General features: G+C 39.4%; 1 protein-coding gene and 1 pseudogene across 1 annotated transcript; both read left to right on the top strand.

The window, feature by feature from the left end:
- The first annotated feature begins 10504 nt into the window (after positions 1-10504).
- Positions 10505-11244, top strand: LOC102897123 (annotated as a pseudogene).
- A 3591-nt stretch (positions 11245-14835) lies between these two features.
- Positions 14836-20558, top strand: B2M (beta-2-microglobulin). Its single transcript, XM_006920416.3, has 4 exons — positions 14836-14989; positions 18078-18353; positions 18964-18991; positions 19999-20558. The coding sequence occupies exons 1-3, from the start codon at positions 14923-14925 to the stop codon at positions 18975-18977; spliced, it is 357 nt and encodes a 118-aa protein (XP_006920478.1). The 5' UTR covers positions 14836-14922; the 3' UTR covers positions 18978-18991; positions 19999-20558.
- The last annotated feature ends 3328 nt before the right edge of the window (positions 20559-23886 follow it).

Here is a 23886-nt window from a genome sequence, read left to right as displayed (position 1 = left end):
TTCCCTTCTACATTAAATTTTCTTAATCTGAGGGTGCCCTTAAATTGTGTATATGCTTGTGTGATTTTTAATAAGCACATTTTTTTTCTGGAGAGACAGAACTTTTATCACATTCTCAAAAGGATCAAGAATCTCCCCAAAGGTTAAGTCCTCTGCAACTTGGTATCCCTGGGCAATCTCATCTACTCATGCTTTCCTATAACCTGCATGCTGGTAATTTCCAGTCCTTTTGTCAGATCCGACATTTCCCAACTGAAAGCACCTCAGTGGTTTTTATCTCCTGTCCTTTATATAAGGCATTAAGCCCTTTACGACTTGACTCTGACTGCCTCTCCAGTCTCCTTTCTTGAAGTTCCTCCTGCCTTCTAGTTTGGGTTTCAGAAATGCCGAATTGCTTTGAGCTGTGTGGGGATAGGAATTCTGATGGAGCCCCCTCTTATAGACACTCTGCACCAGGATGCCTCTCCCTGCCCTGAGGACCTCTTACCCTTGTTGTGGGAGTTTTATCCAGTTGTCGGTTAAAGTAGCTTCCTGTGATGACATTAAACGTGCATATTTTAGCAGGTAATATGCTGTTGATTGTGTCACACAAGCAAAATTAATTTGCAAAGGAAGAGTTATTTTAATTGCAAGATGATTTTTCAAATGCTTTATTGAATTGCCTTACCCTAATATTCTCAATATTCAAATGAGGGAAGAACTCATCTCAGGCTTCACCTCCAGGAAGCCCTCTCAGATACCCTCCTCCGTTCCAGGTTGGATGAGGTACCCTTCTAAATGTGCACTCATTGGCTTTTACACCCTTTTTTCATTACATGTACCACACAGAATTGTAATTGTTTTTGTATTTGTCATCCCCCTGCCTGAGAACAGAGATGTGTCTTCTTCACCTTTGTGCCTCTAGCACTGAAGGCAATATCTGCAACAGAGTAGGTTCTTAGCAAATGTTAATTGAACTGAACCAAAGTGAAAAATATAATGGTCTTTCCCTTCAGAAACTTCTTCAGATAGGGTTTTGTAACCTCACCTAGATTTCACATAGTTTTTTCTTAGATTCAAGCTGGTTTTGTCTAGATAATGGTGTCATGACTCACCTTTTTCTTCTGCCCTATCCTTCCACCTTTGTATGCCTACTTCCTTAATTATTAAGCCTTAGGACACAAGGTTCTGGTCAGTGTCAAAGCCTTTAAGAATGAAACCTCAGAATGAAGCCTCAGGTCTATCAACAGGGAGGACAAAAACTTTTGGTTAAATTAAGATAACATCTTGGCTTTAAATGTGTTTTAGCTGCAGGCCCATCAAGGCAGAACAACCCCACCTGCCACAGGACCAAGTCAGGCACCAGACAGGATGGTGCCATGGCTGATTCCAGAACTGGACATGCATGCATGACCCCAACTTCTGTAGTTTCCATGACTGATGATTTTTGCCTATCTATCTCCTTGAGACACCTCAGGAACCAGGTTTTTGAGAGCGATAGCTCGTCTGTGTCTCTGGGACTTGCAACTCTCTAATAAACCCTTACTTCCATTGCTGCAAAACCCGGATGTGTTGGGGCATGGCTGATTCCAGAACTGGACATGCATGCATGACCCCAACTTCTGTAGTTTCCATGACTGATGATTTTTGCCTATCTATCTCCTTGAGACACCTCAGGAGCCAGGTTTTTGAGAGCGATAGCTCGTCTGTGTCTCTGGGACTTGCAACTCTCTAATAAACCCTTACTTCCATTGCTGCAAAACCTGGATGTGTGTTGTTTTTTTTTTGTTTTTGTTTTTTTACTTAAAAGCACACAGGCAGATGGATCCCTTTGCTCTGCTACCTGGGTGTGTCCTACTCCAGTCCATTCTCCACATTGCCCCCCAGGAATGTCATTCTAAGAAAACAAACCTCATGATACTTAAGCCAGAAATCATAAAAGAAAAGACATATAGATTTAATTTAAAAGGTAAAACTTCTATACTGAAGACATATCTTTGCTAAAGTAAATTTTTATGGAGCAAAGACTTAAATGTTAAAAATAATTAAACCTCAAAAAAAGAAAATAAGTGAGTTTTTTAAAATGTGAAGTATGGGAGGTCCTTCCAACCATGACCCCAAATGGGACGACTGATAAATTTACCTACATAAAAATATAAGGCTTTGACAAAAAAGCCAAAAACATACAGTAGAGAAAGGAAAGCCTCTTCAATAAATGGTGCTGGGAAAACTGGAAAGCCACCTGCAAAAGAATGAAACTAGACTGTTGTCTATCACCACACACCAAAATTAACTCAAAATGGATTAAGGACCTGAATATAAGACCTGAAACAATAAAATACATAGAAACTAAACTCGAGGAACTTGAACTTAAAGAAGATTTTATGAATTTGACCTCAAAAGCAAGGGAAATAAAAACTAAAATAAATGAATGGGACTATCTCAAACTAAAAAGCTTCTGCTCAGTAAAAAATCGTTAACAAGGTAAAGAGACAACCATCCGAATGGGAAAATATATTTGCAAGCAACGCCTCCGATAAGGGCCGAATATCCAAAATATCCAAAGAACTCATACAACTCAATAACAACAAAAAAAAACCAAATGATTCAATCAAAAAATGGGCAGAGAACCTGAACAAACACTTCTTCCAATCGGATATACAAATGGCCAACAAATATTTGAAAAGATGCTCAACATCGCTAGCTGTTAGGGAAATGTAGATCAAAAGCAAAATGAGATACCATCTCACACTTGTTAGAATAGCTATAATCAACAGGACAAGTAATAACAAATGATGTGGAGAAAAAAGACCCCTCATACACTGCTGGTGGGACTGCCACTATGGAAAACAGTATGGGACCAGGCCACGGGACCAGACTGGATGGCTCCATGGCTGATTCCAGAACCGGAGGGACACAATGACCAGTTACCTCAGCTCTATCCAATCAATAGCACCCATGAGCCCAACTTTCTTAGTTTCCATGACTAAGGATTTTCCCCTTATATAATCAGTACTCCTGAGACACCTGGGGAGCCAAATTGTTGAGAGCATTATCTTGCCTATGCCTCTGGGACTTGCAACTCTAAATAAACCTTACTTTCTTTGTTGCAAAACCTGCACGTATCTCTCCACGCATTCAGAAGCATTACTCAGGTAACACTTTCATCTCTTTAAGTAATCTTATTTAGTCAGTCATACTTTTAAGGTGTAATAGAAATATTTTGCAGAGTTTAGGTATAATTCAATGAAGCCCTATTAATAACTGCATTTTCCTAAGTTTGAAAAAATTTACCAGGTGATTTAAATAAATGAACATTGAGCCAAATTTGTAACACCAAACAATCTGTTTTAAAATGTTTCTCTTAACCAGGGGTTTCTTAATAAATGTGGCAATTACAGATTAATCACAGAAAGCTGAAATAACTGATTATGGATTGAACACAAATTTGGAAGACAAAGTCTCAACTTTATCTACATATGTACCTCTCTTATAATGTAAATAGAAGCATAGTTTTGAGAAACAATAACATTTTTAAAATTTCTGTTAACAAATGTTACATTTCAATGTAAAATATCAGTAAAAAAAAAAAAGTTTTATATACTTAGCCTATATTCCCCATAGGTCATGCCTATGGACTGAATATTTGTGTCCCCTACAAATTCATATGTTGAAATCCTATCCCCTAAGGTGATAGTATTAGGAGGAGAGGCCTTTGGGAGGTGATTAGGTCTTGAGGGTAGAACCCTTGTGAAAGTGACTCTGAAAGTTCTCTTGCCACTCCCTTCTACCTTGTGAGGACACAGTGAGAAGGCGCCATCTATGACCAGAAAGTGGACTCTCACCGAATCTGCTGGCACCTGGATCTTGTACTTTCAACCTCTAGAACTGTAAGAAATAAAGTTCTGTCATTTATAGGTTACCCAGCTGCTATATTGTTATAGCACCTTGAATGGACTAAGACACCCACATTTCTGCTTTGATGGGCCTGGAACTGGAACACGTCTAAAGCCAAGATGTTATCCTTAGTCTAACCAAAACCTGATGTCTTCATGATTATGGACTTGAGGCTCAGTTAATCTTATCTAGGGCTTAATGATTAAAGGAGCAGGTATCCAAAGGTGGAAGAATTAGGGTAGAAAAAAACAAGTGAGTCACAATGCCATTGTCTGGGCAAACCCAGCTTGAATCAGAGAAAAAAACTAAATTAAAGAAATGACTTTTGTATGCTGTTACAAAAGTAAAGACTACTTTCACATTTAAATTATATTTGCTTCACAGGTAAGACTACTTGAAAATGAGTTAAAAGAAACAATGTCTTGACTGTGACAGTTTATTGCATTTTTCAGCCTCTTTTTTTAAATGTTAAATAGTTTGGAGTTTCAAGTTCTACTTTTCTATTTATCTTTAAATAGGTTGTTTAGCATAAAACTTGAATAGCTGAGGTCACCACTATGACCATTAAATTGTTTGTGGACCAGAAGACAACTCTGTCAAAGTTGCTTCCTTGTATGTTTCCACGGTGAGCTTCAAATACTCTAAACAAAATTTGGATATGACTATATTTGTTTCACCCTGATTTTATGCTGATAATGGTTCCAGGATGTCTCTGATTTTATATCCAACACATCTGCACCTGTAGTACATCTCCTCCTATCCTTGCCCCTATTTCTTCATATTATCCAGAATTAATTCAAAGGAAGTCACCTTTCAGAAATGGTGCTGAATATACAGTCACCAACATCAGGTGTATTCCTCCTTATTTTCTCTGTTCAAAAGCTGAAGTTTTTCTTCCTAGAGACACAAGATGAAAATCAATATCCTGTTTTGCTTTATCTAAAACTTGGTAGTCTCCAGCAAGGCCACTGGGATATGGCCTCGTGAAAGTTGCTGTCCAGGAGGGCTGAGGAGCCAGCCATCTGGCTCTTGTCACTCATCCCATCTGGCTGGAAGAGGTGGACTCCTCCACGCTGGCTGAGAATCTCCAGGTGGCAGCAGCACAGTCACTTTCTGAGCCCTCCTCAGCCTCTGCCCCTTCAGGACCCTTTTCCTCCTAATATTTTATTTTGAAAAATTTTAATCTTACAAAAGAGTTGAGAGTATGATAAAATTAACCTGTATATCCCATACCTAGTACTCGATAACATTTTGCCTAACAAATATTCTTTAGATAAGCTACTTCTCTGTTATATCAGCATCTGTTCCTAGTGACTGGGGACTTTGGCTGACAGACCATAAACAGGAAATTGATAGAACAAGAAATACAAAGAAAACATGTGAAAAATTCTCTGATTCTAGCTGGGTTTGCCCAGACAATGGCATTGTGACTCACTTGTTTTTTTCTACCCTAATTCTTCCACCTTTGGATACCTGCTCCTTTAATCATTAAGCCCTAGATAGGATTGACTGAGCCTCAAGTCCATAATCATGAAGACACCAGGTTTTGGTTAGACAGACTGCCTTTTAAAATTACAGAGTATAAAAGGGAAATACAATTTTTGAACAATAATAATCAGCTTGGGGCAGTGTGTTGGGAAATAAGTTCTCTTTCTTATTCTATGATGGAATGTAACCTGGTAGAGGGCAGTTTCACAATATGTAGGATAAGTTATAACAGGGAAAAACTGGAAACATTCTGAATACAGGATTGGGTAAAAAAGTAAGGTCTATTCATACAATGAAAACATATATCGATCTCTGTTACCACAGAAATTGATACATTGTCCATGCTATATAGTTAAATAAAAAGCTATTTGCAAAGAAATCTATGCAGAATGATTACATCTTTATAAACACGTACATCCAGATTTATATCTGTATATGAATAGACAAAGTCTGGGAACAAACATTAATTCATTAGCAGTGGTTCTCTTTGGCTGGTAGGATAACAGGTGATTTAAATTTTTATCTATATTCTTACATTATCTGATCTTTTCATACTGAATATAAATTTTATAATTAGAAAAAAATAAAGCTATGTAGAAAAGCTTTTTAAAATATCAAAAAAAAAAAAAATGCCCAAAAGGGAAACAACAAGGGGGAAAAAAAACCTACAAACCCAGCTCCACTGCTACCTGCATCATGATCTAAAGGATAAAGTCCACATTCTTTTCCTTGGCACCAAAGTCACCTGCAGGCTCTTATCTCCTCTGGGTGGAGTTACTTGCTTTTCTGGTATCATACTTTATTTATTTATAGGTCTATAAACCAGAGTCTATGAGCTCCTTGAGGAAAGAAAAATTTCCCCAGTACCAGCCCAGTGCCCAGGCCTTAGCAAGGCGCTTGGTAAAAGTTTGCTGAATGACTGAATGATTGTGATGAACACTGAGACTTGATGGATAGGTTAGGGCCAGGCCAAGAAGAAAAACCAAAGCTTTGGGGCACCTGTGTCCTGGGGGCTAGAGGCTCCTCTTATTACTCTCATCCTTGTTTAACGTTGGCAACAGCTGGTGGAGCACGAGTAGTTTGACCCATTTGGTGTGTAGTGTCAGTGAAATAGTACAGTAATGGCGGTGCCAGCTGAGGCTGATCGAACTCAATGAGGGCAGAAATAGGATGGGGAGGATGCAGGCCTTGGGAAAACTTCTACCCCCTCAAGTTGTTCAGCTGATGATAGCCCTACCTCAAAGAATGTATGCCCAAAATGCTCAGTGTGGCCACTCTGGTTAACCAACAGGTAAACTCAACTTGCCAAGGCAAAAATTAATACAGTACTAGACTCCTGACAGCAAAAGCCCAAATGTGTGTGATTCTGGAAAAGGGGGATGAACTATTTTTTTCTTGCTGCTATAACAAATTACCACAAACTTGGTGGCTTAAAATAGCACAGTTTATCATCTTAACAATTCTGTAGGTCAAAAGTCCAACGCATGTCTCATGGGGTTAAAAATAAGGCAGGACTACTTTCATTTCTGGAGACTCTAGGGAAGAATCTGTGTTCTTACCTTTTCCAGCTACTAGAGGTCACCTACATTCCTTGATTCATAGTCCCTTCTTCTATCTTCAAAGCCAGCATGTTGCATCTCTCTGACCATTCTTCTGTAGTCATATCTCCCTATGACCAGGAAGAGTTCTCTGCTTTTAAGGACCCATGTGATCACATTGGGCCTACCCAAATAATCCCTGATTCTTAATCAACCTGCAAAGTCCCTTATGCCATGGAAGGTAATATATTCCAGTGATTAAGACGTGAACATTTTTTTGGCAGGGGAGGGGTTTATCATAAGATAGAATATAGAGAAAAGTCTAAAATTATTAATAAGAAACCAGTTCTGTACATAATAATATACAGAGTCTCTGTATTTTTTAAATGAAAAGCAAGTTCAGTAAATATAAATAAAATGATCCCAATTCTGTGGCACCACCCCTTCCAGTCACTAAACTCAGAGTGCATGCTCACTAATCCACCTTCCACCTGTCATGGTCTGGCTTCTGGTGATAGATGGTGGAGCTATCCCTTACTTACACCCTCAGGGCATCTGATGGTAGAGAGGGCAGTCTCACCTCAGGTTTTCTGTCATTGGTCACTAGACAAATAGATTTTTGGCTAATTTGACAAATGATAAATTGTCATTTAGCAAACTCATTGCGGCAAGTTGATCTACAGTTAAAACAATAATAGTAACAACGATGATAATAAATAATGAAGTAAAGAAAAACTATCACAAAATCACCAATCTTCTGTTTTCTGGCTACCTCCTTTGTACCTGCTTCTACTGTGTGTATGGCAGTTCTTGTGTATACATCCCTTGCATTTTGGTGATGTTTATTTTGTTTTAAATTTCTAATTCTTTATTAAAGAATTCTTCTGAATTTCTTCACAGCCTTCTTTCAGGAGAACAGTTTAGAAATATCTAAGACACCAGATTGTAGAGAGCATAGGATCTGATGCAGGTCCAGCGTAGCAGGGGATGCCAAAAAGGATCACACACACTCACTGGCCAGAGGCAAGCGTCAACTAAGCAAGCTGGAAAGTGGAAGCTGGGGCTTAGAGGAAAAGGGCATTTGAAGAAGAGTCTTGATTTTTTTGTTGTTGTTGTAGTGCTGCATAGAATGCAAGGCAAGATAAAAAATCCAAGTTAGAATTGTGCAGTTTTAACTAGGAACTGAACTGAGATGCAGACTCAAGGACCTATGAGGGGAAAACACCCATGAAAGGAGGCTGTACTAGTAACTTAGTCACTGGCTTTTGTGGTTGTCCTGTTGCTCCCACATTTGTTTGGGGGTTTCGGCTTAGCATTTACCTAACACTTCTCTCCATCCACACTAGCAACTGATGCTACTTCTAATTCCTTTTATGCTTTTAGTGGGTGCTGCGATTTAAAGAAACCATCATATAGTTGTAATTTAAAAATTCCTCACCTTCCAAACTATATACAATGTATATCCTTAGAGAGATAGGCACTAAGCCTTAACAGTGGTTTCTGTGGGGAGGAGACACATGAGGAGAACTTTCATTTTCACTCATTAGACCTCTAATTGCATTTTTACAATGGGTGTACATTGATGTATTTGGCTTGCAATTAAAAATAAAGAGTACTTTAAGCACTGTGGCTACTACTGGGAAGATGATTTGAAATGAGGATTTTATAGATTTTTATTGCTGGATTTTTTTTTATAGCAATAAAAACAAATTGGCAATTGATCTTAGTGATTACACACAAGGCTGTGAGGCAGAGATTCCCCACCAACCAGATATTTCAACTCTCTCAACTTTATCTTCCCAGGTACTCTCCCATAAATAGAAATAATAGTACTTACCTTATATGGATCTTGTGAGGTTGGTTCCCCCCCTGCCCCACCCCTCCTATGTGTATGGTTTCTGACGCTGGATCTATCAACAAAACAAAACAAAACAAAACAAAACAAACAAACAAACAAAAAACAAAACAAAACCCAACTCCCTCTCTCTGTCTGTTTCCTTTGGGCCTTTGCCCATTATGTAACAGCTCTCAAATCTGAGAAGTCAGTCAGCATGAACACCTTGGGTGGGTGCTAATAAATTAATTATTGAGCTGATTTTTAACTCCAGATTGGAATCTTCTGGTAGAAAAGGTCTGATGTCTTCTTCCCCTTTATTCCTATAGTACTTACTTGGGCCACAAAGCCTGCATTCAATTGACATTTACTGAATTTAATAAAATTTAACACAAAGACTGAGGATTTCCAGCTCTCAAATAGACCTAACCAGGCTGTACTTTGGAGCAGGCAACAATCTTCAAACTCCTTAAATTAAACCATTTAACAATGGTTATCTCTGGGTTGTAGGATTACTGATGGGTTTAATATTCTTCTTGATAGTTTTTAGTATGTTCCAATTTCTATCATGTGCATATAACTTTTGTGGGCAGAAAAAAGTAAATGTCAAAAATTACTACTACATTGTGGTGCTGGTTCCTGCTTATCTACTTCCCCTCACCTTCTCATATACTTTTCATCCTTGTTCTGATCTCCAAGCCACCCAATAAACCCCTTTCCATGAAGCCCTTCTCAGAAAGTGATTTTCTAATAGAAATTATGAGGCCTTTGGAATCAGATGGACCAGCGTTTGAATCCTAGTTCAGTGCAAATGTGGCTAAGCATCTTAACTTCTCTGAGTTTGTCTCCTTATCTGTAAATAAAAGTAACACCTACTTTCTAGATTGTTTTGTTTATTCAGCAGCTTGGCTAATTTAGTATGTATATGAATCACCTGGGATGTTGTTGCAATGCAGACTCTGGTTTAGTAGATCTGAGTGGGCCCAAGAGTCTGCATTTCTGAGAGCTCCTAGATTGTGCTGCTACTAGTGATGCTTGGCTCACGCTTTGAATTGCAAGGGATTAATGACATAGCATTTGAAGAAGCCCTGGCACAAATATTCTACCTATGTTTATTCCTCTCCTCTTGAGTGGGTCTCACTTTCTGGCTGTCTGGATGAGGCCATCTGAGAAAACTGCTGACTGAGATCCATTCAGATACAACCCAACTCATTTGAGCTTTAACCTATTTCTGTTATCTCCCCACTTCAATATCCTTCTTTTATTTCTGTTCAAGTACTTCATTCTTCTTTTGCCTAACAATCATACAGGTATCTGTGCTTCTAGGGGTTTTGTTTTTTAACAGCTTTATTGAGGTATAATTGACATACAATGAATTATGCTTAGAGTGTACAATTTAATAACTTCTAATATACATATACACCCATGAAATCATCATCAAACTCAAGATAATGAACATATCCATCACCCCTCATGTTTCTTAATGCTCTTGATGTTCCCCCCGCCTTGCCCTGAAAACTACTCCTTTGCTTTCTGTTATATAGATTAATTTGCCTTTTCTAGAGTTTTCTATAAAGAGTTCATGTAGCTGTGGCGAACGGTGAACTCAGCAGACTGGAACCCGCTAGGTCTGTTTCCTGGGGAGTTGTGACCAAGATGTGGAATGGTGGATTTGAAAGCTATAGCAGCTCCACCTTTAGGGGAGCCAGTGGCTACACACAGTCCCCTGTGGGCTTTGGATCGCCGGCACCTTCCCAGGCTGAAAAAAAATCATGAGCCCAAGCCCAGCACATTGTGCTCTGTACCATATCACAGCTGCTTTCTGCTACTCTGGTTGATGAAGTGTTCAGAATTGAGAATGTTGAGATTTCTTCACAGGTAACTATTGTGGGGATAATCAGACATGCAGAGAAGGCTCCAATATTGTTTAGAAAATAGACAACATGACAGCTGCACCCATGGATGTTCACCAGTGGGTTGACACAGATGACACCAGTGGTGAAAACCCGGTGGTTCCTCCAGAAACATATGTGAAAATGGCTGGCCATCTGAGCTCTTTTCAGAACAACAAAAGCCTGATAGCCTTTAAGATCATGCCCCTGGAGGATATGAATGAGTTCACTGCACATATTCTGGAAGTAGTGAATGCACACATGACACTCAGCAAAGCTAACAGCCAGCCTTCAGCAGGGAGAGCACCCATCAGCAATCCAGGAATGGGTGAAGCAGGGAACTCTGGTAGGAATAGCTTCATGCCAGTAAATGGCCTCACCGTGGCCCAAAACCAGGTACTGAATTTGATTAAGGCTTGCCCAAGACCTGAAGTATTGAACTTTCACGAACTCAAGAACCAGCCCCAACACATGACTGTAGTCTCAATCAAGCAAGCTGTGGGCTTTCTAAGCAACGAGGGACACATCTATTCCACTGTGAATGATGATCATTTTAAATCCACAGACGCAGAATAACTGGATCTAATTCGGTACCTAACATACTTTCCAGCTGGACCTATTTTCACAATCTATTGTCTCCAGCTGTGTATATGTTTGGCCAACTGACTTCTAGAAAGCAGGTTTCATCTATAAAAGGTTTCAATTGACATCCTTTTGAAACTTACTGCTCTTCTGTATTTTTGAAGCTCAAAGGGAGATAGGCAACTGACAAGAATGTAAAACAGACTGGAATTTCTTTAAAAAGTTACAAATTATAACATCAGGGTAGATGGAGATGGAAGAGGGATGCTACCAAGAATTAGGCAGAGTTACTTAAATAATATATGCAAGTCTCTATTCCTAAAATGTTTCCTGTTGAGACAAGAAGAGTAGGACTAGAGCCTGTGAGCAGAAAGCTAGCCAAGAAACCCTCTAACCTCTGCCTGTTCTTAGTCCCCATTTTGGTTATATGTTACTTTCAGAATTGCACTTTCTTTCATCATGTCTTGACTGCTGCCAAGAGTGTTTTTATAAATATGAGTTTCTAGAGTTAGACCTCATGGGGCAGAGGAGAGGAAGAAATGTTACCATGTTTTGTACAAAATAAATACTTTCATATGTTAAATAAAGTAGTTCTGTTACTGCAGTAAAAAAAATATTTTGTGTAGTATATGTTCTTTTTTGTCCGGCTAATTTCACTCAGCATAATTATTTCATCCATGTCGTATAGTGTGTATTAATAGTTCATTCATTGCTTATTGCTGATAGTATTTTTTTATCCACAATTTTTTTATCCATTCACCTGTAGATGGACATTCAGATTATTTTCAGATTTTGGCTATTACAAATAAAGCTATTATGCACATAGTGCACAATTCTTTGTATAGACATATACTTTCATTTTCTGTCGAATAAATATCTAAAGTGGAGTGACTGTATCATATGGCCAATGTATTTTTAACTTAAAAAAAAAAAAACCTATCAAACTGTTTTCCAAAGTAGTTGTGCCATTTACACTCTGTCAACAAAAAGTCACTGCCACCAATCTAATGCTAATAGTGGTCCTCAAACTGGGGTGCGGTAAAAGGAGAAACTTTATCCAGGTAAACAGATTTCAAACCGTTTGCAGCAGCCTCAGAACACCAAAAGTGCTCTCCACTGAGACAAAAGGAAGCCCTGCTTTTATAAAGTTTCCACCACATTTCTGATTGGTCCATTTATATGCAAGTGAGAAATCCAAAGCTGCACAATCCGATTGGTCCAACACCATTGTCCTGATGGATCAGAACTGTGCATTCTGACTGGTTGTTATAGAGCTGCTCTGCTTGGTCAGTAAATATGCAAATGAGGATGTAGCTGTGCTGTTCCAATTGCATGGGGCAGGTCTCAGCCCATTGGTTGAAAGATGATTCCTGGAACTCTGTTATAAGAGTAGGCTTAGTGGGCAGGAACACAGTGCAGGAGGCTTGTCAGCTCAGTTTGTGGTTTTCCCCAGAAATTCAGTGTGTGTAACAGGTCTCTGTCAGCAGTGGGCTGCTAGACCCTGGTAGGAATTCGGGCCCTGTGAACCAAGAGGAGTCCTTTTTGGCAGATATATGCCTTCTTGGGGTTCACAATTCCCACATGGAGGATATGAGCCTTCCAGTTCTTCCTCGTTCTTGAAAATATTTACTATTTTAAATAAATATTCACTGTAAAAAATTTTTTAGGCGAGTCATATAGGCAAAAAACAAAACAAAAACCCATCTGTTAACACTACTACTGGGAGATGACACTATTAAACAGTTGTTATGTAGATTTCCAGATTGACAGACTAGGCAAATAGTGCTCGTTTTTTAAATAGTTTTATATCTTATCTTCACCCTCATTATTCAAAACACATTATACATTGAAATCTAAGAAGTACAGAAATTCTCTAAACACAGAAAATTCCCTAAACTTCTGTCTTCATTCTGTTGTTTCATTGCTTTTAAATTGATTTTCTAAGTAACTAGGTCAGAATCGATCTTTTTTTTTTTAAGAATCTATCTTTAATAAATTTTAAATATAGTATTCCTCTGTGATGTAATAAACCATGAGTGTAGAGGTGAAAAATAGCCCAGTCTCTTCCTATACTCCCAGGTGAACAGAAAATAATTCAACACTAATATTTTAGGCTTTAGGAGCTATGACCGAATTATAAAACCAGCATACAGACAAATGGGAGGGGCAGAAATGTCTCTACTCATTAATTTATGCATAAAAAATTATTTCTATCTTACAAGAGTTATAGATACAGCTGGTAGAAAAACGAGGTAAATAATAACAGTAATTATAGTATACTTGGTAAATATTATAGACAGTGGCTATGTGCTAGGAACTGTGTGAAGCTCTCTTTATGCATTACCTCATTTTATTAGGTCTGTAGAGAATATTCTTTTCCTAGTTTAGCCATAGCCTCTACAATAGGGATTATTAAAAGGTCTGAAAATCTGTGAAAAATCCAAAAGACATTTGTTGTACTGCATTCAACTGAAAACCAGGGTGATTTCCAAGATCTCTGCCCCTCCCCGCCCCCATGTTTCATTTCCTCTTCTCACTGTTAAACTCAGAGACCTTTGGATCCAGGCGCCATGTGATGGCAGCATCTTCTTTATGGTATCTCCAGCGTATAGGTTTTGTTAATGGACCCGATATTGTCATGCCCTCATAATCAGTAGGTTTAACTTCTTTGGCCGGGCCCAGGACAGATGCAATTTAAATTCTCACTGAAACTGCTACATCCTTTATTTTACAAGTGTTGTAAGCAATGAATTAGGCCAGAGTTGGAATCCTAGTCTCTTAGCCTCTCTTTTCACTGCCCATAAAAATTAATGAGATAATTCCTATCTCCTAGAGTTTATGTATTCGCTCCCTCATTTGTTCCTTCAATCATTCGTTCAGTTTACAAAATACGCCAAGCAGCATTCTAGTGTGGTAGCTCACAGGGAGTGATTACAGGGGTCTGTAAACTCTAAAGCTCAAGCAGTTTTTGCTTTTACTATCAGTGCTAATTTCTCCCACAAATAAACAAAACAAAGAAAATCACCTAAACAACAGAGGGAGGATACAGAGAATTTCTTGACACAGAGCTTTATAAAAGGACATTTTATCCTGAAGGAATTCAGTTAGCAGGAAGTTTCTCGTTCACTACCGACGTTTCCCTGATCTGTCCTCCCGGGTCCTCGAGGTTCCTGGACTATTTTTCTTTCCCCCCGCCCCAAATCCAGAAACCTACAGTTCTGCCCCGCACCGTTTAACCTCTCTTCACGAACCTAATCTTTCTGCGCTTCGGTTCTGTTCAAATGAAAACCGCAGGTTCCAGGCTCCTAACTGGCGGAGGCATGGTAAGCAAGTGACTTAGCATCTCTGCGGTTGGCTCAAAAAGCGTGTGCGCTGGACCGAAGTGCGTCCAGACTGAAGTTCTAGGATGGGCGGGCGGTCAGCGCCCCAAGCTCACCCCAGATGGGGGGGGTGCACTCCAGATTGGAGGGCGCCGATTTACAGACAGCGAACCCACCCCGTCCAATCCATGCCTTCTTAAGCATCACGAGACTTTATAGGAAAATGAAACTAAAAGTGTAAAGTCCCTTTTCTAACCTGGTGCAGCATCGTCCGCTAGGAGACGGGTGACGGCCCCCGCCCGCAGAGTTCTGATTGGCTGTGCACGCGTGGAATATAAGCCCAGACGCGCGGCCAGGAGTGCAGTAGGACGCTCGGAGCTGCTCTGGTAGCGATGGCTCTCCCCGTGACCTTGGCCCTGTTCGCGCTGCTTTTCCTTTCTGGCCTAGACGGCGAGCCGCGTGAGTGTCCCCTCCGCTAGCTAGCCCTTCCTCTCCTGGACCCCACCTTCTTTGGCACTCTCGGCACTAACTCTGTAACACTGCGGTTTCCCAAGTGCTCTTTCCCGGCCAGGGGACTAGCCCTCGGTCCCGGGACAGGGACAGGGTGGGAGATGCGAGCTCAGGACGCAAGCTTTTTTCTTCTTTCTCTGGGGGCGGGGGCCGGAGAGACCTCTGACAAGCCTGGGCTGCGTGGGTCGGGACAAAGTTTCGGGTGTCGATGAGCTTCAAAGCGATCGGGGTGAGGGAGGGTTTCTCTTCCGCTCTTTCTCAGGACCTCTGGCTCCCTGTGCGCAACTGGAGGGGAAGGAGCGTAGGCGGGTCCCAAAGGCGCGGAGTTGGGGGCTGTGAATGGGTGGAGACAAGACATCTAGATTTTGCGAGCAACACCCCTCGGGGTAAATCAGTCCGCGTTGACTCCGCTTTTCTCGGAACCGAGGGCTTCCGGCTTCGCCATAGCGCCAGCTTGTTCACCTGCCCCTCCGGGCTTCTGCGTAAATGTAGGATCCAACCGTGGCGAGGGATCAGTACACGACGTTTCTAAACTGTTCTGAAGTGTTACGGAGCAATTTCACATCATTAACGCACTTATTCCCATTACGTGTCACTTTTAATAATCATAAGAGCTACCTGTTTTTGACAACTTTGTGGCGCGGACTCTGTGCTTTAATGTCACTTATTTCTTAAATATGCCTACGATGTAAATATGTAAATATGATGGTTACCAGCAGCGTCTCACAGATGAGGAAACAGGCACCGAGAGTTTAAGTAATTTATTCATGCAGGGAATAAATGGCGGACAGCGGCACCTGAACAAGGCATTATGCAGCGGTGTGCGCCTTGGGGCTGTAATCTGCGTGTTTTAGAATCGCCTCCTTCGGGTGTAAGATTGTCTCGAACAAGCTGGGCGGCCATGGGCCCCTGTTGTCTTTTCTTCACATAGGGTTTCCTCTTTGGCTCCTTGCCTGGTTCTTTCCAAGACGAATTGAGCCTCTACTTTCAGTTTCGAAAAAGCCGAGCAAAGTCTATTAGAGGTTGCAAAATCAGTGAAGGGTAATCATAAGGGAGACCCAGGCTGTCCGTTGGGTCTCCATGGACAGACACTAAGCACATTCCAAATACCCCGCAATATACAGGAACCTCTCATTTTTCCTCTCATAAAAGCCTTTTTGAAGTATGTTTTGATTTTGAGAAAAAGGAATTTAATTTTTAATTTATTAACAAAATAAAGCATATTGTTTGTCATCACCATTAATATGTATTGCTGACTATAGAAGCCTTTTGAAAAATAACAAGCTGACATTTTAAAAAATCTTAAATTTGAAAATTTCCAAAGTAATATGTGCCCTACATAGACCATTTCTGGAAAATACACAAGAAATGGGTAACAGCAATTGCCTCTGGGGGTCCATTTCCTGCTCATGTGTGGGTTTTATTTGTTTCACTGAGTTTTTCAGGTAAGTTTCAGAAGCTTAAATAACTCTCAAAGTCACAGGGCCAGTAAGTGGCTGAGTCCAGATTCAGATCCAGGCCTGTCTGATACTCTCCTTCTCAGAAGAGGTTTTCATGATGTCTTTGCAAAACTCCACCTGGCTCCTTCAAAGGGCAAATTCCAGGCTGGATGAACTTTGCTGTAACTCCTGTGGCATTTATTATGCTCTAATTATTAGAAGTTCAAAAGAGCTTTCTGATTTAGTTTCACTTTTAACTTTATGGGGGGAAAATCAGGGCTACATTGGGATCCCCTGTCTTTGGGTATTTCCTTTCCTGATGACTTTTCCTTTGATGATAGGGTATTTCTAGACGGATTAATTTGTCAGAGTGGCCTGGTACTCCACCTCCTCCCCACCACCTCCTAGACATGGAGGAGCAGCTGCCCTGTAGTAATCATGTACTCTGATTTATATGTATTTTAAAGTGAATTATACACATGTTAGCGTCAGTCTGTATATTTAGTAGCAGCAACATTTCTCTTCATTTTGGATGAAAAATATAGAAATAGAGTTTATATTTTCTTTCTACATCCACAGGGATGATTTAGTCATGCATCCCCTTTTGGAAACCACTGCTCTGTAGCATTATGCAATGTGTTCCCAACCTGGCTAGTTATAGGAATCATTTAGGGTGCTAATTTAAAATGCAAATCTCATTTTTATGCATTACTCTACTTGGTCATAATGAAGAGTATGTTCTCTCCCCTTTGCCAGAGTCTTCACCCTTTCCTATTGTTCTGACCGAGCCCAACTCATTCATTTAAGCTGTTTGCCTGCTTTTGTAGGCAATTGAGTCTTGTAACTCATGAAATCAGGCACAAAATCAGATAGGGGTTTGGCGTTAACCTCTGGGCAGAATGAAGAGGTTTATTTTGTAGGAACGTACCCTGGGTTGACTCTCTTAGGAAACTGAGCAAGGAGATAATAACGACATCCGCCACTTACAGAACAATGCTGAGTGCCAGGCGCTGTACTAGATACTTAATACATTTTTGAGAAGTCAGGTGGGTATCAATCTATGCAGGAGCAGGAACCAAAAAGGAAAGGAGTAAACAGACAAACAAAAAAAAATTGACCAGATTGAAACAGAGTACAAAAACATGTTTTTTGATGTGGCTACTGTGAAGAATGTGTGAAGTAAAAAATGAAGTCTGAAAAGTAGATTGGGGCAAAATCATGTAGACCTTTCAGTGATGTCTTAAAGAATTTAATTGGTGCTAAGAAGCCATCATAAGTTCTCGAGAACCTCCACAGAAAGGTTCTTAAAGATTCGGTACAATCTCCAGTGACAGAAGATATTACTAGGAATCTTCTAGAAAAAGCCAAAAAGACACATGTAGGGGAATTATATGGGAAATATACTAAGTCATGGTTTATCCCTCAAAATGGAGGTAGCCTTTTGGAAAAGTGGAAGCTCTTTTGACCAGAGTGGAAATAGAATTGAGAGAAATATATGATCAAATTTAAACAATTGGTGCCTGATCAAGCTTTAGACCATGGTAGCCCCAAGTGAAATACTCTACAATTTTCATTTGTCTTTCCCTGATGTTCCTCAGGTACTCCAAAGATTCAGGTTTACTCACGGCATCCAGCAGAGAATGGAAAGCCAAATTACCTGAACTGCTATGTCTATGGATTCCACCCACCTCAGATTGAAATTGATTTGCTGAAGAATGGACAGAAGATGAAAACGGAGCAGTCAGACTTGTCTTTCAGCAAGGACTGGTCGTTCTATCTTCTGGTCCACACAGATTTCACTCCCAGTACAGTGGATGAGTACAGCTGCCGTGTGAATCACAGCAGTCTCGCTGCGCCCCATATGGTTAAGTGGGGTAAGTTTTCAAGTTCTTTCCTTAGTTGCTGACAGTCGTATCTGAGTATAGCCACAGCATAAGGAGGCTTTGATAGGTAGATAGATAGATAGATAGATAGATAGATAGATAGATAGATAGATAGATAGCAAGCATAATGGCATAGTCAGGGAATGTTATTAAAGCTCTGATCAGTGGCATCTTCTGAGACCTCTGCATAGCATGGTCCCGGAAATGGTAGTTTTCCAGTGGCAGAAGCAAGGAGCAGCAATAGCATTTACACAAAGGCACACGTACTCCCAAAGTTTCTTACCTACTGGCTTCTTTGGACTTCCCTGTTAGCCTCATGGATACTTAGGACCAACAAAATTCTCAGGGAGGCACAGGCCTTTGTAAGTCCTATCCTAGTGCCCTACAATCCTGGACTCCTCCAGTACGCTCTGACTGGGTTGGAATCTGAGGCTAGTAGGGAGGGTTGGGTCCTACTGGGTAGTTCTAAACAAGGTATTTATGGTTTGGGACAGCAGACTATGCTGCCAACCTTATTTATGACAGTTTTAGACATTTGTTAATATATGGTATTTTAAAATAAAACTCTTTTTCTTTTCTCTCCCCATTTTCTTTTTTATAGATCGAAACAACTAACCAGCATCATGGAGGTGGGTTTCTAACCTTAAGAAAATGTTTTTCTGTTTCACTATCCTGGGGACTATTTCCAGATAGTGCTAATAACCCTCAGTATGTGGAGGACATTAATCAGAGTAGCATTTCAGCAGGCAGAGAAGAATCCTATGGGGTGACATTCCCTTCTCTTGTGGAGTGGCATGAGGAAGGTGTGTGGCCCCAGTTGTGGCTCTGCCAGCATCACTGGCCCTCTAAATGAAGTCAGAGGAGCTGCCAGTGTGGTATGACAGGACAGAGGCAGCTGGTTATTCACACCACGTGCAAGGGTTTGATCTTCTGCCATTTCTATATTTGGCACCTCTGAGCCTTCAAAAGTGAACCATTCTCTTCTTTTGCATAAGTTGCCTTATTATTCAGTCACAAGAGAGGAGTGACATGGTTCTACAGATGTCGCATTCCTTCAATCTCTTGTTGAGCTTTAGCGTGTGGGCACTGCGCTTGCCTTCTAGAGGCTCCCAGTCCAATAGAGGAGAGATAGAAACAGATTTGTTTTAATGCAAAGATACTGTAATGGACATATCTACAAGGAGCTCAAGCAGCATGAAATAGGGAGGAATTGGACTTCTCTGCATCTTTGGATGAAATCAGATGTAGAAAATCCAGCTTTTTCATGAAATTCTGCTCTGCAGGGAACCTTAGTCCTAAAAACCTGTTCAAATTTCCTGTTATATTCAAGGATAGGAAAATTAATTCGAGAGAGCATCAGAGAATTTGGCTGACCTTCCCAGAATCACAGTTACTAAATGGTAGAGCCAGGATCTCAACTTGAATACCAGCATTCTTTCCTCTAAGGTTATAGGAGAATCAGTGGAATAAACTAATGGGACATGCTCTTTGTAATGGATTTGGAAAATTGTCTGCAGCTACTTCTTTTATGAATGGTGATGTACACAGAACTTAGATAAGTTGGGTGGAACAATCTGTAATCCAAATTATAAGTATATTTGTTAACAAGACGTTTTTTCTTTCTTTTTTTTTTCAGGTTTGAAGATGCCTCATTTAAATTGGACTAATTCCAAATTGTTTCTTCTTTTTTTTTTAAATACTTATATGCTAGTATGCTTTATGTACACAAATTGAGAAGATATATTGATGTTAACATAAATACCTTTATAATTCTACTTTGGGCTCTATGTCTTCATATTTGATGCATGTGGGTAGGTAGCTGTAGCAGGTTGCTAGAAGTTTAGAGGTGGGAAGGAGGGAATTCTCATGTTCAATATCATCATCTTGGTCTAATCTGAACTCTTTAGTATTCTGCATACAAAATTGGATAAGATCATTGTGCATGTTTAGAGTTAAGCTCCAGTTTGCATACTTTGCTTAGAATTTTTGGAAATAGTTTTTAAAAGAAAATTGTCAATTATTGGAAAATCATTATAGTGGATTGAAAGAATTTTCATATAAAATTCACATTTACCTCATATTTGTGTGGCACATATGTTGCAGGCGAGAATTCTGTCAGAGAACCACCAGTACGCCAGTTGTATTGCACATATTTTGATATTTTTGCTTCACTGATTAAAATAATGGTAAACTTGATGTGTTCAGTTTCTTATATATCTCTCCCTCTCTTGCCCCTCTGTTTTCAAACCGGAAAACAGTCTTCAAGTGTCACTTGAAGAAGAGTGTAAACCTCTGGTATATAGGGTTTGGCTCACGGTGGAAGGGGCCTCAGAGATCTGCATTTTACAGATGAGGAATAAGATCCCAGAGAAGTTAAATGACTTAGGGTGACACAACTGTCTACTGGAAGACGAGGCTTCCATCTTTTAGCCAGAGTTCTGTTCCCCGGGCCAAGACATGAGGAATGTGTATACTCAAAGAAGGAGCAAAAGTATCTGGAGGATTTCATATTTTAGCAAGCAGTAGATATATTTTGAGTGAAAAATACTAGATATTAAAATTTCAAAGCATAGTTTATACACGATGACTAGTTTTGTGCATTTGTTTATCTGACCAAGAATTTGAGTTAGCTAGTGCTAGGTACTGACAGTTTAGTGGAGGGGCAGACATGTACTCAATTAAAATATGTCCTGATAAAGAGTATAGCATAGGTAGGCCCAAAGAACTAGATGATAGAAAAGCATGTCCAGCAAACAACAAAAACCTTTGATAGGTGTTAGGGAGGCCATTTGCTTGACGGGTAGTGGTTCTCAGCACAAGTGGGGCCTGGAGTTTTCAGACGGGTCAAATCACGATTAGTATAGAGATATGATAGGTGTGAGTAATTACAAACAGAGCAAGGGTACCCGGGAGAAGAGTTGTAGGAACTAGCTGAGATTAAGGGGTGACTTAGACAAGTAACTATCCACTCTGGATGCATATTAGAATCCCCTGAGGAATTTATTTTAAAAATGCCAGTTCTAAAAAATAAAATCTATTTAAAAAACAAACAAACAAAAAAAACAACAGCTTTCCAGGCTGCAATCCAGATTAATGAAATCACAGTCTCTAGGTATGGAACCCAGACATCAGTATTAATATTTCTTAAAATTTTAAGACCTTATGCTTTTACAGCAGTTTTAGGTTCAGAACAAAATTGAGGGGAAGGTGCAGAGTTTTCCCACATATTCCCTACCCCCATCAGTTCTAGCCTCCCCCATTATCAACATCTACCAGAGTGGTAAACTTGTTACAACTGATGAGTCTACAATGACATATCACCAGAATCCAGAGTTTATATTATGGTTTACTCTTGATGTGTTGTACATCCTGTGGATTTAGACAAATGTATTATAACATGTTTCCATCATTATGGTATCATACAGAGTATTTCACCTCCCTAAACATATCCCCCAATCCCTGGCAATCAGTGATCTTTTTACTGTCTTCATAGTTTTGCCTTATTCGGAATGTCATATAATTGTTCTTATACAGTACATAGCCTTTTCAGATTGGCTTCTTTCACTTAGTAATATGCATTTATGATTTCTCCATATCTTTTTATGATTTGATAGCACATTTATTTTTAGTATTGAATAGTAAATATCCCATTGTCTGGGTATAACTACAGTCAATTTATCCATTCACCTACTGAAGGACATAGTGGTTTGTTCCAAATTTTGGCAGTTATGCATAAAGCTGATACAGATATCATGCAGGTTTTTGTGTGGGCATGTAGTTTTATGGCATAGTTTCTAAATAAATCTCTAGATAGTTTTAATGTATATCCAAAGTTGATACCGATTGAGTTAAATTATAAGGGATTTTCTGTTTTGTGTCATTCAACAGAACTATTTTGTGAGAAACTTGCTTTGCTGGCTGATGGTCCAATGTAATGCTCCTTTGGAGCATGGCTTAGTTCCTTATTTCAGAAGAAGAGATTGATCAAAGAAGAATATTGGAGCTTAATTGTGCTTATTAAATATAATTGTGCAATGCAAATTAAACGTAAGTCAGTAATAAAGAATTAGATATTATATACTGACATAGAATACCAATGCTAAATCATTGAAGCAAAAAAAAGTAATTTCTAGAATATATATATTATAAGCCATTAAAAAGCCCATGCATTATACATCATGCACAAAAGCCCATGCATTATTATATCATGCACAAAAGCGAGTCTGGAAAGTCATGCCCTAAATTTTTGTTAGTGGTTACTCAAGAGATTGGTAAGGGATAAATAAAGAAGAAAAAGCTGACTAGTCTCTTGGAAAATTAATTTGTTAAAGGTACTTTGCTGAATATCAGTTGACATTATCCTGAAACCCCATATGAGTGTGTGGCATAGAGGGATTTGGGGTTGGGAGTAGTGGAGGAGTAGATGAATGAAACAGGATAGGCTCAGACCTTAAAAAGTGTTTCCCTCCTGCTGCTTACCATGGCCAATAGTGGAGCCCGTGTTAGGCCCTAAACACTGGGAAATGTGGCAGCTGAGCCAACCATTACCTGCCATGGCCTGGCCAAATGGAAGTAGACTGGAAACCACAAGACTGCTTCACTCCCCCAAGTAGAGGGCCAGTCTCACCCCAGACTATATTAGTGAAGGAGCTGAAGGAAGCTATTTCTCAGCTTCAGGCAAATTGATCATTTGAAGAATTATTTGGGTAATTGATATATAAAACTTTTCTTTTAGAAAATTGATTGTAGAATTGTTTTAAAATTGTCATCATCGAATAATGAAAATAAGGAAAAATATCATAAACCTTTGCGATCTCCTATGATAGAGATTATCACTTTCAGATCCTTCTGGGTTTTCTCAGTGTGGATCTATCACTCACCCCTTTATGTTATGGCTGTTTTTTACAATTTAGTCTTTAGTACTTGCATTTCCTTATAATGCCTCTCTTAGGAGAATTTAGAAAGGTCCAGGACACTAGAGAAAGACAGCATGTGATTTCAAGTGTTACAACTTTTATTATTTTTGTATATGTTCATTATTTTTTTAGGAAGTTTATATAGGCAGAAAGGAAAAGAAAATTTGTTAATCCCAACCACCCAGAGATGATCACTTAGTGTTCATTTTGGTGTTTAACTTTTCAAGAGACTTAAAATTTTTTATTATATACTTTAAAAAATGGTTACTGTTACTATTGTTTATTTTTGAATCCTTTAAAATAATTTTTTTGTCTATTTTTTTTCACCATCCCTAATTAAAACATGGTGTAAGTGAAAACTACACAGAGAACTGACAAATGTTGTCTTTTCTAGTTTTCATCAACAACCACTCTCAATATTTTCGGGCTGTCACTTTTTACTTGTCTTTTTCGTATTGTAAACTGTTGAGGTAAAACTCAAGATCTTTCTTTAATAAGATAAATATTTTTATCTGTGATGTAGCCATTAAGGTTTTAGGGGCAAAAATTCACCTTCTCTCTCCTTGGCCTCCAGGCTTTTAGAAAAAAATTTGAAGACTAACATTTGG

The sequence above is a fragment of the Pteropus alecto genome, unplaced genomic scaffold, assembly GCF_000325575.1.
Source record: "Pteropus alecto unplaced genomic scaffold, ASM32557v1 scaffold86, whole genome shotgun sequence".
In the NCBI taxonomy this organism is placed as follows: domain Eukaryota; kingdom Metazoa; phylum Chordata; class Mammalia; order Chiroptera; family Pteropodidae; genus Pteropus; species Pteropus alecto.
This window is presented reverse-complemented; position numbering and strand designations above follow the sequence as displayed.

Coding starts and splice junctions, on each gene's coding strand:
- B2M (XM_006920416.3), top strand. CDS start 14,923: ATGGCTCTCCCCGTGACCTTGGCCCTGTTCGCGCTGCTTTTCCTTTCT. Junction 14,990..18,077: donor TGGCCTAGACGGCGAGCCGC/GTGAGTGTCCCC, acceptor GATGTTCCTCAG/GTACTCCAAAGATTCAGGTT.